General features: G+C 43.3%; 1 protein-coding gene across 1 annotated transcript in view; it reads left to right on the top strand.

The window, feature by feature from the left end:
* EFHB (EF-hand domain family member B) overlaps positions 1-9,617 on the top strand; it is a 34,255-nt gene extending 24,638 nt beyond the window's left edge. The window contains exons 11-13 of the mRNA XM_019508739.1: positions 2,350-2,568; positions 3,227-3,408; positions 9,019-9,617. Of these exons, the coding sequence (XP_019364284.1) occupies positions 2,350-2,568; positions 3,227-3,408; positions 9,019-9,180 (563 nt within the window). The 3' untranslated portion in view covers positions 9,181-9,617. The remainder of the gene's footprint in view (positions 1-2,349; positions 2,569-3,226; positions 3,409-9,018) is intronic.
* Positions 9,618-14,043: the final 4,426 nt, after the last annotated feature.

The raw sequence follows: 14,043 nt of genomic DNA, 5'->3' as shown, positions 1-14,043 counted from the left end.
CACCAGGCCCCAGCATCCCTGCAATTAAAAACAAACAAAAAAACCCTGCAGTCACCAGCAGTAGCAGCTGCCGTCATGGTCACTGGGGCACAGCGCAGGGTCAGGTGACAGCCCCAGTGGCCCAAGCCCAAGCCCCGCTGCCCCGAGCTGTGTTGGGGGGCTCTGCCAGGAGGCCCCAGAGCCCCCACAGCCCCTGCTACTGCAGTGAGTAGAGGCTTTTTTTTAGGTGCTGGAGGCTGAGGTGGGGAGAGCAGCCATCAGGGGGCCTGGGGGAGCGGGTAGGGGGTGGAGCCAGGTAGGTCAGCCATTGGGGGTCTGCAGGAGCCTGCAGGGGAAGGGGCCAGGTGGGGCAGCCATCTGGGGGGCTGGAGGAGCAAGCAGGGGTGGAGCATGTGGGCCCTGCAGGGGGAGGTGGTAGCTCCTGTGGGGGCCATTTGGCCCCTGTCAAGGGGGGGCTGTGGCTCCTGTCAGGGGGCAGCAAAACATATAGGTATTTAGAATTCATTTTATTATGACAATAGAGACACTGGTAGGCTTCCAAATTACTTTAACACTGTAGATACATCAATAAAACATTGCCCAACTGATCGTTGTCTCTCTGTCTCCTACACTGTCTCTCTCTTTCTCTCTCTATATAGTGGTCTTTGTTTTAATTGTGGAGGAACATGGATTTGGGGGTATTTTACAAAGTGACTTTGGGATTTCTTTATCAGGGATTTTTCAGTTTTCAAATAAAGAACACCAGAATTCCTACTAGGGAGGCCAGTGGCAGGACTCTGCATGCTCAGAGCTGACATCTTGGACCCAGCTGGCTGTGGGACCAACTGGACCAATTGGCAGGGCCCCTGAAGCTCCTGAGAGCGAGTAGCTCTGAGCCACTTGCTGGGGCAGCTTTTTATTGATGGGGCCAGGACAGGGCAGCTTTTTATATTGTTGGGGACAGCACAGGTGCTGGCCCTGGGCTCTAGCTCCCCCTGGGTGCAGATCCAGGAGGAATCAGGCAGGGTTATTTTGCCCCATGTGGCACAATTTGCCTTACACCAAAGTACATGTTTGGGCACGTGCACGGAGGCAAAAAGCCCTGGCTCAAATTTGTACCGCTTTTATTTGAGCTGCTGTAAGCACAGGTGCCTGCATGCATGGACACGCCCAATGTCTAATCTTGCTCATACCTTAGCCAATGGAAAGAGCTGAGGATGAAGCAGAATAGGTATTGTACTTGGGGAGTAGGATCTGGGGAGTTCAGTCATTGTTTCCATATTTCCACTATGATGTGAATTAGTGCTGAAGTAGTGCTTCCTCTTCTCAGTCCTGGGCGAATAGATTATCCACTGAAAACTTTCATGAATCAAACTTTTTTTCTTAAGCTTGATAAGGGGGAGAGGTTGGCAAACAAAACAGCAAACAAAAATTACAAGAAAAATATTAAAAGTTTCTACTTGCCAGCAAAATCTTGGATTCATCCATTATTTTTCCCAGATGATGATACAAATTGTAGTTTGAAATTATAATAGCCGACAGTATTGTTTTGTTATCAAAAGATTCAGTTTGCTGCCTTTACCTCAACTTCTTAGAGCAGAAGCTACCCAAAAGCTCCTACTCAGGATTTCTCAGCAGGCATAGAGCCACTGTAGATAATTTCCATACCTTCCTTTTCAATGCCCCTAACCAACACAGGGTCAGAAAGAAATTAGGGGTGCAGTACTTCCATGTACTCCAGCTTTTCCAAGATGGATATGGTCTCTGGGACCCTCAGATTGCTCTAATTTGTACTGAGGCCAAAACTAGACAACAAATGAGGGAGCCATAGCCAATATGGGGATCATCCTTGTTTCTCTCCCTTAGACTGAGAAATCACAGTAACTTAATTTTATTCTATCAAGGTGTACCTCTAGTTACACTTGTGTTCATAAGTGTGGTAACTTACAATTTAAGCTTATGGCACCAAAGTTCTCAATCTCTAAATTCTGCACATTTAAAGAAATCCTTTGAGAACCTTTAACTGGTTTTCAAGGTAACCACTGGAAAATGTGAAAGTCCTATTATACTGGTTTAACTCTGATTTACCTTATAGACCTTTTTAAAATTGGGAGTCCAGCAGAGCTTATCAGGTGCAAATCTTACTTGGAATGCTTCCCCACCACACACACTTTTTTTAGACAATTCTTTTTGCTATGTGAAGGCATCATAAAGCAGGAGAATTTAAAAGTCTCTAGGAGCTATTCTAAAATATGCTACTTATATATTAAACCTCTTCTACCTAATACTGTAGGTTATTTTTTAGATTTAAGTAACTGGTTTTACCACTTCAAATATTGTATTCCTAGAATGATTATATACTTTTTATAGGGAAAAAGGCAGAGGCTTCTGAGGCTTCTAAACCTGAAGATACAGAAAGCAAAACAAGTGAAGGACCACTGTTGAAACAGGAAGACCTGGTGCTAAAGGAACCAGGGAGTTTTGAAAAGACACCAAAGACTCTGACAAGGCCAACAGATCGTGTCCTTGCTGATTATCGCACAACTTCCTCTCAGTACAATGCAGTTGTAGGTGGTCTCTCCACAACCTGTAAGTCCAGTGAATCATACTTTTCATTGATGGGTGTTAAGAGATAATCTAAAACCAGTTTTATAAAGTATTAGCAAGTTGGATAATTAAAGAGAATAGTTAGCTACTTGAATGAAATTAATCAACCACTATTTAACCAAATTTGGGAAATATATTTAGGATTTAGGTATGGAGGTTCCTTTTGAGATAAGCATACAAAATATGGATGTTTAAATAGATCTTTCTGGTCCAGAAGTTATGTTGGACATTTTATAATTACAGCCCTTTTGTGATGTATTTGTTATATTATTCGGTCTCTAGCTTTGTTGGAAATTCTGTAGAATAACTTTCCTTGTGGTATTTCAATATATGTGCTTCTGGTTGTGGTTTAAACTAGGAAGTGGAGAAAACATGCAAAAAAGCTGGAGTGGTAGGGATGGTATTCAAGACAGCCCTCCAATCCTTAGATTTTATACCTGGAAAATTATGATAAATAATTTTTTCCATATATAAAATCTAATTATTGGGGGATGGTCTTATATTCAGGGTCATCTTATATTTGAGTAAATACAGTAATTCATTCTTCAGAGTTGGAGGAATACAATATAGATAGCTCCAATTTCTTATTGCTACAAACACCATTCTTTTATTTCTTGTTTTACTCATTGTCTTTTCACAGGTTATCCTGTGTGTGGTGTTCCAAGCATTCGTTCTGACATTCCTGCTCCCCAAATTCACCGTGTCAGTGACAGAAATAACTATGGTGATGAAGCCAATGCATATGCACTAATATGCCCATCTGTCTTCAGCCAGAAAGGAGTGTATGAAAGAGACTTTTTTAAAACAAGACCAAAGGCAGAGGTACAGTACAGTGATTTAGAAGTTTCTTTCTAGAGAAATAATTCTACTGTGTTTGGGTAGATCGGGCACCACACTGAGTATCAGAAGATCTGGATTTAATTCCTAGATTTGTGAATGACTTTTGACAAGTCACACAACTTTTTTGCTTCTTAGTTTCCATATGTGTTAATAAGTGTTAATTGTGTTAATAAGTCTTTGTAAATTCTTAGGTCTGGGAGTAAAAAGCATTATAAAGTACCAAATATTATTATACGCAAACAGAAAACTGCAAAATTGGTGTTGACAGTATTGGTATAGCAGCAACTTAAAGGTGAAAAAATGAGAAGAATGATTTAATTATAACAAAAGTAAGAGTTCTACATACATGCACTTCTTGTTTTGCTGTTGGACATTTTAGAGAAGTGAAAGATATTTGAACCTTTGTCTTGTTCTAGACTATTTAAGAGAAAATTTTATTCCAGGCATGGAAAACTAGTTCAGCTCCTTTATGATTTTTATGGTGCAACTGCATTTATTTTGCTATATGTCTTCCTGCTTGTGAAGGTTTATGTCATAGGAGCTGTAGAGTCATAGATGATCTATCTGTGCCCTCTCCCAAGTCATCCTGACTGTTGCTGAGGAGAGAAGTCAGACAACTGTAGAGATTTGTACAGGGCTTTGTTGGGTATTGCTGTCCCTTGTGGATCTGAAGGACACCGCCTGCTACTCAACTAGGGTGTTATCTGCTCTAACTGAGGATCTTACACGCCCATGTTTCGTCTGCCATGACTTGATGTTAACGGAGTTGGTTCATATACCTTGACATGTGGTCCAATTATTAGTCTCACCGACGTCCCATGAGGTCCCGAGTTTCTGAGGGCTCCACCACCCCTACACCCTCACCCGTTCCACTGGGAGGTGGCCAGCCAGTTGGTCCAGCCACGTGTCCTCAGTTCCTCTCAAACAATCAACAAAAGAAAAGGTCAAAAAAGAAAACACAAAAACAGAGAAGGCTCTCCTAGCCTGTGTCACTGCTCCGGCTGTCTGCAGCCACACTTTGAACCAAAATTGACCTTTGTGGGGTCAGTCCCTCTTTATTGGCTCTCTCTTTTTCTCTGAGAGCCTCTTGTAGAGTTTGCCACGATTTCTTTTAACAGCTTAAGTCCATACTATTGGGCTGTGCCACTATTACCTGTACTACGGTACCTGAAAGTCAATAGTGCCCCTCTATTAGGGTTATTACAGTACCCTTCTCATGCCAGGCTCAGCCAGCTCCTGGCTGGTAAACAAACAGTTCTACTCCTGGCAGGGGCCAGTAAACTGAGTTCTGAAACCCCGCTGGGGTTTTGCTCTCTGCCAGAGGCTCCTACCAGCACTCAAGGTCGCTTTTAGAGTTCCCTGCAGCATGTGTTGGCGTGCTCCACCTCCTCCTCCTCCTCTTTCCGGTTCTGTGTTGTTGCTTCCTGCCTGTCCCGGGCTCTTCTTTATAGTGGCTGGGAAATTCTCGGTCCCTCCCTTCCCAACACACCTGGGTAAGGGGAATCTCTGCTGGGCTCCTTGGGGCTGCGGACCTGGGACCTCTGAACCTTTGATTAGCCTGGGAGCCTTGGAGCCTGGTGGCTCCTTCTCTCTCTCACAGACCTACTTACACAGTTCCTCCACCTAACATCTCACAGTCTTCCTCCCAATTTCTAATTGGATCTTGGCAGTTCAGCTGTATTTCAGTTTCAACTGCAGGAAAATGATAGGTATATATAGCAGAGTAGCGTACTGCCAGCTCAAGGGGCCTCAGGGCAGTCTGCAGACTGGTAAGGGCTACAGCCCAGCTGCAGGCAGTGAAACCTGATTACAGGCTGCCTAGGAGGGCTGGGCCAGGTGATCCAGATAATTAGCTGGCCCACAGGAAGTTAAGAGGGTTTCTGGTGAAAGGAGCCTAGAGGAAGAGAGAGACTTTCAGAAGGAACCAGAGAGAGACAGACAGACAGACTGAATAAATTAGGTTCCTAGGGAGAGGGGCTAGAGACAGGCAGACAGCTGGGATTTGACAGCTGGAAGCTAAGAGTCTGGGAGCCAAGAGCTGAGACCCTGAGAAGGTAGAGCTGAAAGGGAGGTAGCCAGCAGGTCAGCTCATGGTGGAGCCTGGAGACCATGCCTGGAGTGCTGTTATCTGAAGAGTCTGCTGGAAAATGTAAAGATGGGCATGGGGCATGGAGAGACCTTGAGTGCATCAGAGACTATGTATATGACTTATGTTGATTGACTCCTGCTGAGAGGGAACTTGCCTAGGGGGGAGTGCAGATGATAAACAGGCTGTGAGCCTGTAAAGGACACTGAGAGACTGAAAATGGAGCTATTAACACTGAACCTGCTACAGTATGATTCATATCCATTCTATGAAACTAAATAACTGGAGCTGGACAGATATTTTGGAACACATATGTAATGGCAGTATTTGAATAAACTCCTCAAATTTTGTTATGGGTATGAATGAATGTAGAAAATTGTATTTCTGTTTTCTCCTAGCAGTGAGGAATTGGAGAAAATTGTATGACTCCCAGAACCTATGCTTTCTCCCCCACCATCCCTAAAATAACTCACTTTGTACATTTAATTTATCCATGCCTCTTCTGTTTCTCCTTCTACAATTTGTTTGTGCTATAAACTGCTTTCTTTCTCTGTATTTTCTAATACAACGGTGTTAAACAAAGAGCAGATTTTTTTACTTGAAGCAAAGATACTTAATAAATTTCTGAAATAATGGCAATTCACAGTATAAAATTCTAATAAAAATTACAAAAGAGAACGTGACAACCTCCTTCCCTCTCCCAGTCATTTTGTTATATTAAGCATTAAGTCATGCTTGGAAGTAACTTGGAGCTTGGTTAGGTGTTTTACAGTAAAGTAGACTGCTAATTAGTGTCCTAGGATGTAAAAGATGTGGTGTCTTGTTCTGTACATATCCATGAAAGATTGCTTGTCAGAACTCCTCTGAATGTTAACATTTTATAATCTAAGTCTGCAGCAGAAGTCAGGCACAGAGAAATAACTAACAGAAAATAGAATTCATGCTTCATTGATAAGCCCATTATACCCGTCATGTATTAAATAGAACTGTTCTCAAAGGTTATAATGTAGTCTGAAAAGTCATATTCCATTGTAGACAGTCCATGTTATGCAGAGCTCTGTATAGAGTATTTTGTAACAGTGTTAAATTATTTTGTATTCATGCAGTGAAATAATTCTAATTTATTTTTATGTAAAGCATTAACTTTTCTCAAATGTGTAACAGTTGAAGAAAGTATCCTTTAAAAACAGAGGCCATATCACAGTAACAGTTTTTTAAAATTAGTGAAGAGGCTGTCTAAAATTCAGTTGAATAATATGACCCACAATTCCAACCTTCATTGCAAAAGATCAAAATTGCTTAAAATATAGATAATCAGTAAGTGTGTTTTAATATCATCTTGACATTGAGTTTACTAAAACCCTGATTTAAGAAAGCATCCAAATCTAGGAAGTCTCTTAACATATGTTTAAGAGAAGCATGTGCTAAATTGCTGTCCTGAATCTGTGCCTAAGGGCCTATTTCAGTGTCTATTAGATCAATTAGGGTCTTTTCATTAGGCTTTTATTTTAACTGGCATGTAAAGTTACACATTATCAGTATAATTATGATAGCAAAGGATTTTAGAATAAACCAGGTTCTGGGATGAATCAGTGTGACAGGTCTTGTGGCCACAGGGGTGACCATGACACCCCCTAGCATCCCTGCAGCTACTGTCCAGCTCAAACTCTAATGCCAGTTTCCCGAGATTGCACACTGCCATGCCTTGTTCTTAATATTAAAGGTTAATTAAGGGAGCCTACCAACAGGCCTTAGAGTGAGCCTTAATCCTAATAATTTCCCACTGGGTCTCAGTCCAGCCCTCAGGCTAGATAGATCCCTATTGGCTTGACTAGGCCCCTGTAGAGTACATGTAGCCTTAAGGGAAAATTGCATGGCTCCTTTTCCTCTCCTACACCATGTCCCAAGCCTTGAGGATGTTACTATGACATTGTTCCCTCTGTTGGGGCCTTGGCATCCTCAGCTTCTGCCCCTTTAGTTTCACTAAGCCTGCTAGCCTAGGCCCACAGCGTTGGACCTGGCTTTGAAGCCTTAGCTTCAATCTATCACCTACGGTTACCAGGCCCATGGCCTCTGTATGGCTGGGCTCCTCTGGAGTGCCGAGCCTCCTATGTCACTATGCCCCTCTTGAGCACTGGGCTGCTGACCCCTCTTTGCTCTGTGCCTTGCACTATGCCCACTCTGGGCTCAACACTCACTAGAGCCTTGAGCCTGCCCCAGGCAGGACTCAAGGTGGTTGTATGTCTCTTGGACACTAATGGGACTTCCATTTTCCTCCCTATGCTGTCCCAACCCAAACCGTTGACATAAACAGTAATTTAAACCATAAGCCCTTAGACCAGCATTTCCCAAACCAGTGTGCTATGACACTGTGGTATGCCATGAGGCATGTCCAGGTGTGCCACAGATTTTGGGCTGGAGATATGCCCCCCACCTGCCACCACCAGGGATACACAGACAGACGGGGGGCGTGGCTCCCGTCAGTGATTTGCATCTGTGCTCTGTGTTCAGCCATGCCTCCCTGCCCCCCTCCCCACTTGGCACCCAGCCACTCAGCCCCCCTTCCTCCCGGTCTGTGCCCAGCCACTTGCCACCCCCCCTGCTCCATACCTGGCCGTCCCCACCCCCCGCTCTGTGCCTGGCCACTTGCTACCCCGCCCCTGCTCTGCATTTGGCCAGTGTACCATGGGATGAGAGTGGCCTGGTAAGTGTGCTGCTGGAATCAAAAGGTTGGGAAACGCTACCTTAAACTGTAACAGAAAACACAAACAATAGCAGAAGCAGCCCTCTGCCCTTTAAGAGGGCACACATTCCTCATCTCACAGTGAGTGTACTTTCCAGCCTGGGGCTTTACTCTAGCCTATCCACTTGGCCCCCTTGGGCTCTCGGACTCTCTGATCCCACACACAGCCCCTCCTCTGTGCTCTCGGATCCTCTAGTAGGCACCTCAAACCTTCTGGGGGTTAACATAAAACAAAGGCTACTTGCCTGTAATGGGGTCTTTCTCTGCCCAGGGAACTTGCCTATGTTATTTAGCTTAATCCTGCAGAGTTATTTAGCTTAATCCAGGTCCCTGCAGGAGTCCTGCTACCTGGCACCCAGGAGCTCCTTACTTCATGGTTGCTAGGGAGAGACTCCCCGACTGTGCCAGCTCTGGGCTTATGTAGCTCCAGCCTGAGCCTTTTCTGGTCAGGTGAGTTCCTCATTAGCTCCCCTCAGCCACCTACAAGCAGCTCCCAAAGCTGCTTGCTCTCTTAATGGAACAGGCACATCCCAGTGCCCTGCTATAATCAGCACATGCTTCAACTTGACAGTTTATATATTTAGGGCATAATCTTGCAGTCCATAACTTTAACGGAAACTTGCTTGATTAAGTATTCCAGGAATTAGTATGTTATATTTCATTAATGATAATACTTGACAAATGAGGATTCACCATATGCATTGCAGTTACAAAATGTAGAGTAAATACTGACCACAATTAATCATACGATATTATTTTACAGATTGCCCGAATTCTCCGAAACATTGGTGTAAGCATTTCAGATGAAAGTTTTGAAGAAGTATGGAAGCAAGCTTGTATGAAACATCATAGAGGAGAGGTCTGTGTAGAAAGCATCAGAAATATACTGGATGAGATACAAGCGTCACACACAAAAAACAGTTGAGAATTTCTAGTAGTGGAATTTTATTTATTAAAATGGAACCAGCCATAATTTCACCGTTGACTAGAAAAAAAACATTTTAAATGTTTACAAAATTGAAATCCACTGTGGTAAACTCCACTGCAAATACCGTGGTTGACCAAAAATATTTATGTTCCTATTGAAGTCCATGGGAATTGGGCTACTAATTTCCCACAAGAACATGACAGGGTACAATATTTTATTTGAATTTGATCTGTTTGGCTACTAATTTCCCACAGGAACATGACAGGGTACACTATTTGATTTGAATTTAATCACTTTTCTGTATCTCTTTTTTATGAAACTAGCTCTGTATTAAATCCAAAATTTTGAGCATGGTGACTTTATGTCTTGCCTTTGTGTGTAAAATCAAGTAAAGAAACAATGACAGAAGCAATTAAAATGTTATTATAAACTGACACTATTTAAATAACACATTTGTCATATTCAAAGTATTTTTAAATGGCTAATATTTCTTTTTAAAAGATAACTGTGCCCCTACCCTTTTAGAATGCCTAGTCAGTGGGTGCATCTACACTTGCACCTTACTGCAGTGTTGACTAATCAACTTCACAATAAAGTATCATCATCTACACGTGTGCCTAATTTACTATTAGGGCATAGTAAATTAATTAATTCTGTTGGAGGATAGTACTGTCTGGGACAAGTATTATGCTACAGCAAAGTTATTTAGTAGATGGAAACACCTGTGAAGACAGCGACTGGGGCTGGCTGGGGCACGAGGGTACTATAGTGGGGGCTGCCTGCTAGCTAGTTTTGCACAACACATTGAGCCGGGGTGGAGCAGCTCCAAGCTGGCAGACTGACCACCTGGGGCTCTCTGCCAACTGGGGCTGCTCTGACCTGGCTCAACATGCTGCTGTCCTGGGCGCACATGTAAAGGGTGTGCCCAGGAACAATAAACTCTGGCACAAACTGCATCCAGTTTCAACAAAATAGTGGCTAAGTGAGAGCTGGTTGACATAAGCTGTTTTGTTTTTCTGAAGGTCTTTGACAAGACCTATCACAAAAAAGATTATGTGAAAACCAGATAGGATTGGAATGAGAGGTAAAGTAACAAACTATGAAGCAACAAATAAAGAACACAAATTAATGATCATTTCTAGAGCAAAACGTTAACAGTGTGAGACCCCCCTCCAAATTCAGAATGGCTAGTAAAAATTATGAATAATATGAAAAAGGTTCCATATAAAAAGGATGAAAAGGTTACAGAAAGGAAGAATAAGAAGGAACTACCAGAGGCATATAAAATAATGAAAGTGGTAAAGGAAAATTACGAATTCCTGTTTATTCTTTTCATAATGAATAACAGGTGTAACAAGATGCCTGAGCTCCTTAAGTGGTAGAGGCAGGCAGGGCAGTATCATTTCCAAAAACTAAATGGAGATGAAATTCAGATGTAATTTCAGGGTAAAATAAATTGTAAGGGTATCCTCAAACCAGCTGCTGTCCATTCAGAAAAGTCAGAGTAAAGCTTAAAAGAAAGTAATAAAAGAAAGGTAAGGTATCAAAATAGAGTTAGCTCTGCTGTTTAATGAGTTTGTTAGCCATGCTCTTTAACAACAGTTTATAGTTAGAGACCTACTTACATTGCGATTCCGCACATTTAGTGAAAATTATAAAATTGGGTGATGTCTATGAAATCTGTGGGGGAAAAACAACACCCCCCCCAAAAAATACTAAAAATAAAATGCTGACTCCCCAGGGGAAGCTAGGAGTCCTTCTAGGCATGCAGCCTGGTACAAAGGCAAGCAGAAAAGATGGCTGCCACTTCCACCCCTCACTGCTGATTGGCTGAGAGGGCTGCCTGTCATGTGGCCCCACCCTTCTCCACCAATCAGTGATGAGGGGTGGGGCCACATGATGGACAAACCTTTCAGCCAATCAGTGGGGGGGCAAGGCCACCAGGGCCTCTCAACCAATCAGAGGTGTGGGGTGGGGCCACCACAATAAGCCTGTGAAAATGGCAACTGGCCATGTGTTCTGAACACCAATTGGCCAGCCGCCTCCTCAAGTTGGGTAGACCCCTATTTATAGTAATTATACAATTATTGATAAGGCATTGTGTATTTGTTGTCCCAGAGAAGGCTAAATTCAATCTAGTCAATCAAATTCCTAATTGATTCTAATTAAATTAGTTCCAGAGCAATGTAACATGGATAAAAGGTATTACCTTAATTTTCCCCTATTCAAAAATTCTTTTGCATTACCCCGTCTTCATTCTCCTTCACATGCCTATTTTTTTCAGCCTCCTGCATTTTTCCTAGATGCATCATGCATGTGTACATATTTTCATCCCTACCCATATATTATCTGCATATATGCAGATGTACCAATTGCATGCATACCTCCTAGTTTACCTTCTCTCCTGCCATGAGTAGAGATCATGTAGCAAGCAGCTTTTAAAAAGAAACATGTAGGATCACTAGCTTTTATTTGTGGTTATTTTTTTGTAACAGAAAATCTATTTGGCAGCAGGTACTGGCACAAAATTTTCTTCTGAAGAGAAACTTTCCAAGAATTGCCCTTTTTGAAAATGAGTTCCTTCTCCAACTGCACTTAATGAGAGCAAAATAAACTGTCCCCGGGAGCCAGCATTTCCTTTATGCTGTCATGAGGCAATGGCACTCAGTCTCATTGAGATCAATGGGGAAAGATGCCTGTCTCAAAAGGGCAGTAGTTTTTGAAAAACACCATGCTTTAGTGCAGCGGTTCTGAACTGGGAGTACATGTACCCCACAGGGGGTACGTGAGATATATTTCATACTTTGTCTAACACAGGTGTAAGGGCCTAAAGAAATGCCTTGACAATTGAAAGGGGGTACGTGAAGTCTCATTCTGAAAACAAGGGGTATGATGACTGAAAAAGGTTCAGAACCGCTGCTTTAGTGTCCACTGAAGGAGAAACTTTCAATAATAAAGAAAAATAACAAAAGATGACCATTCATCCTAAAACAAAACAAAACAAATACTTCCAGATATAAATGACATATACACTTACAACCTTTTAGTGAGTTCTCACTTTATGGAAGGTTTGAAATCTGTGTTAATCATTACTAAGATCAAATACACCTGATTTGGGATGCTACATTTCTTTTAATTCATTTTAAAATTAATTTAAAAAGTTAACTGGTTAACATATTTATTCTAAATGATCATGACATTCATTTTATAATAGGAATGAGTGCTATAATTTGGAGGAAGCGCTATATTTTTGTGGACAGCCAAATGTTTGAATCTTTACTTAAGTGTGCTAGACTCAATTCCATCTTAACTATGGAACCACAGTGGAGGCCTCCATAATTTTTTTTTTAAGAAATCTTTCGTGTTCCAAATCAAAATCAGTCATATCAAGTCCAAATCCATGAGTCAGTCCAGAACCATCAGTGGCCCTACAACCGGCAAACGTCCTCCACCCCCAGCAGGGGCTTCAGATATTTCCAAAGTCTTTTGGCAGACATTCTACATGCAGGCCAAAGCCCAGAGGTTTGGGGTTCAGATGCCCCCAAGTTTCACCTGCCCTCAGCCCTGTGGCCACAGAAACAAGCTAGGGAGGAGCCTCCCATTTCCATAAAGTGGGGTTTAAGTCCCAACACCTTGGTGGATACTAAATCACGCCAAAAGAACAGTTATCCCTGGGAACACTTAAGGAAAAACTGCCTTCATTGATCCAGATACATGGTGTTTCCCCTGCCTCCATAATAAATGAGAACACCTATAGGATATAAAACACTGGGATTGTCCAGCTTCTTAGGAACCAGCAGGCTATACGCCCAATGGACTACAACAGTGGGGTCAGTTTGTATTTGGACGCAGTCTGCCTTCTTCCTCACCAGCATGTGGGAACTCTCTGCCCCCTGCTAAACTGGGCACATGGGCATTTCCTCCAACCTCCCTGAGCATGTGGGTACTCCTTTTCCATGCTGTGCTATACCACATGCATGGGCACAAGTGTCCCAGCCCCACCTTCAACTCCTCTACTATGCTGTGCCAGATCCCCACACCATAGGCTTCCCTGGCACTATGGGCTGTGCCATGCTGCTCTGCTCCACCGCCCCTGGGGCAGGGAGGTAGTGGAAGCTGGAGGGGTGGGGAGCCCAGAGCCTCCAACTGCCACTGCTGGAGCCAGAGCAATATGGGGATCAGCACCTGTGGACTGACAGTTGTACACAAGTTTAAATAAAAGGGGGACATTATACCTTATACTTCAGAGTTCTCCTGGTCTGCGAGTGCTGCCCATGGCCTCAATCCCTAGCCTAGGGCTCTGAGATAATAAAACAAGTTAACACGCAAAAAAGAAAAAAAGAAAAAAAAGGGGAACAAGACTCCAGCCCATCCCACTCATTGCTCCAGCATCTGTGGCTCCTACATCCCTTGATGCCATCCTTCCTTGTCTGGCTTCACTGCCAGCCAATGTGGTGGCCCTTTTACTCAGCCCTGAACCCCTCGGATCCCCTCGGATCCTCTCTTCTTGCTGCTGGTGCAGCCCATGCTCAGCTTGGGGAGCAGTCCTGCAGCTGGTCTCCCACAGTGCTCCCCCGGCCATTTTCCCATTGCCGACTTTTATTTCAGCCAGATGGCACTTTCCTGTGATGTCATTCGCCCGCGACACTCCCAGCTGAAAATAAAAGTGGCTGACGAATTGCACGGGTGTTCTGTCCCGGTATGGTTCATCTGGCTTGTCTCTTCCTGAAAATGGTAAGCTCACCCTATCTTTAGGGCCTTTCTCTTTCTTGTCCCGGTGGGTCAGCTTGGCACCAGATCCTGCTGTGGAAGGGGTCTCCGGGCCCTTTACTTGCATCCCCCTGGGACAACAACCGTTCT

The sequence above is a fragment of the Gavialis gangeticus genome, unplaced genomic scaffold (genome assembly GCF_001723915.1).
Source record: "Gavialis gangeticus isolate Ggan-Ray unplaced genomic scaffold, GavGan_comp1, whole genome shotgun sequence".
Taxonomy (NCBI): Eukaryota; Metazoa; Chordata; order Crocodylia; family Gavialidae; genus Gavialis; species Gavialis gangeticus.
This window is presented reverse-complemented; position numbering and strand designations above follow the sequence as displayed.